The sequence below is a fragment of the Hyperoodon ampullatus genome (assembly GCF_949752795.1).
Source record: "Hyperoodon ampullatus genome assembly, chromosome: 9".
In the NCBI taxonomy this organism is placed as follows: domain Eukaryota; kingdom Metazoa; phylum Chordata; class Mammalia; order Artiodactyla; family Ziphiidae; genus Hyperoodon; species Hyperoodon ampullatus.
In genome coordinates, this window is record NC_136922.1 from 62,102,065 (window position 1) to 62,103,541 (window position 1,477).

At 59.9% G+C, this 1,477-nt stretch overlaps 1 protein-coding gene across 1 annotated transcript; it reads left to right on the forward strand.

Moving 5' to 3' along the window:
• Positions 1 to 539: 539 nt before the first annotated feature.
• PRR15 (proline rich 15) lies at positions 540 to 965 on the forward strand (the record flags this gene model as incomplete). The annotated part of the gene is made up of 1 exon (XM_079711068.1): positions 540 to 965. One exon carries the CDS (start codon positions 540 to 542, stop codon positions 927 to 929), a length of 390 nt encoding a protein of 129 aa, XP_079567194.1. The 3' UTR covers positions 930 to 965.
• Positions 966 to 1,477: the final 512 nt, after the last annotated feature.

Genomic DNA, 1,477 nt, shown 5'->3' on the forward strand with positions numbered 1-1,477 from the left:
ACCCGGTGGCTCACCTTTGGGCTTCGTCTACAAACGGGCAGAGTGACAGGACAGGCCATTTTCCCTCTGGGGCCTGGTAAATCCAGAAGCCCCGGCACCCACCCCTGGGTGGCCCTCGCGCGCGGACCACTGCGCCATCCTGGAAGCCAGACTAAGGCTGAGGCCAGGGAGTGCCAAGACTCAGTCTCGAGACCAGAGGGTGGCGCCCCGGAGGCCCTTCGTCCGCCTGCGCCCGGCGGTGGGGGGGGGGGGGGCGGTGGTGCCCTCTGAGGCCCGCGCGGCTGCGGACCCTCGGACCCCAGCCGCTCCGGTGCCAGCCGGAGCCAAGAGGAGGAAGTGGGATTGAGGGGCACGTGACTTCGACAAACCCAATAACCAAGTTTTGTTTTCCTCCCCAGCACAAGCCTCTGCTTCGGTGGCTCCCAGCCCGCAGCCCGCTTGCGAGAAGCCGGGGCAGGGCCGAGGTGGACGAGAGAGGCGCCGCTGTCGCTGAGGCCCTTCCCCGCTCGCCGCGCCCCCCGCCACTTGGCCCACTGGCCATGGCCGACGGCGGCGGCACCGGCAGCTCGGGCTCCTGGTGGAGTTCGCTAAAGAACAGCAGGAAGAAAAGCAAGGACGCCGCGGGGGGTGCGAAGCCTCCCGCCCAGCCTGACCCCGGGGAACCCGCGGCGCCCGCCCCGCCTGGCCCCGACTGGACTAGCAGTTCCCGAGAGAATCAGCATCCCAATCTCCTCGGGGGCGCCGGCGAGCCCCACAAGCCAGACAAGTTGGGCGGGGAGAAATCGGGCAACAGCCGCCGAAATTTGAAGATCTCGCGCTCGGGCCGCTTTAAGGAGAAGAGGAAAGTGCGCGCCACTCTGCTCCCCGAGGGAATCAGGTCCTCGGAAGAGGCGAGCTTCTCTGGTGACCCGCACGACGACAAGCAGTAGCCCGAGCGCTCCGGGACTCTCTTCGCACCACGCCTCCCCAACCCCCAGGTCTAAACCTGAGAAATCTGCCCCGCCCCTGTACTTGGAGTCTCATCCCACCAAATTCAGAATATTCGCACAAGGCCTCCAGATTTTATTTTCCTGGAAATGGACGTGACAGTTGAGTGTTCCGTATATCACGACTCAAGGATGCATTAAATATTTATTCGTGGTAAGAGAAGATACCGCAGAGGAAGTTGGCACAATTTTTTTCAGAAAACTTCAGTGGTCTCCTTTGCGTCGCCCGTGGGAGTGAGAAGGTTACTTTTGTAAGAGACCTTAGCTCAACTGGAATTGCGCAGCCCTCCACTGAGAACGGCGTGCTCTGATTCCGAACTTGCTATTGGAAAGCAAATCACAGTGCTATCTTTAATGCCTGAGAAATGCACTTTAGGAGTATTTCTGTAGACACACCTTAAGTGAAGGGATGGGAGAGAGCAGGAAGCATTCTTAAGTAGAAGCATTTTAAGTAAGGCAGGATTGCTTTTAATGTTGAACTGCAAAACTGT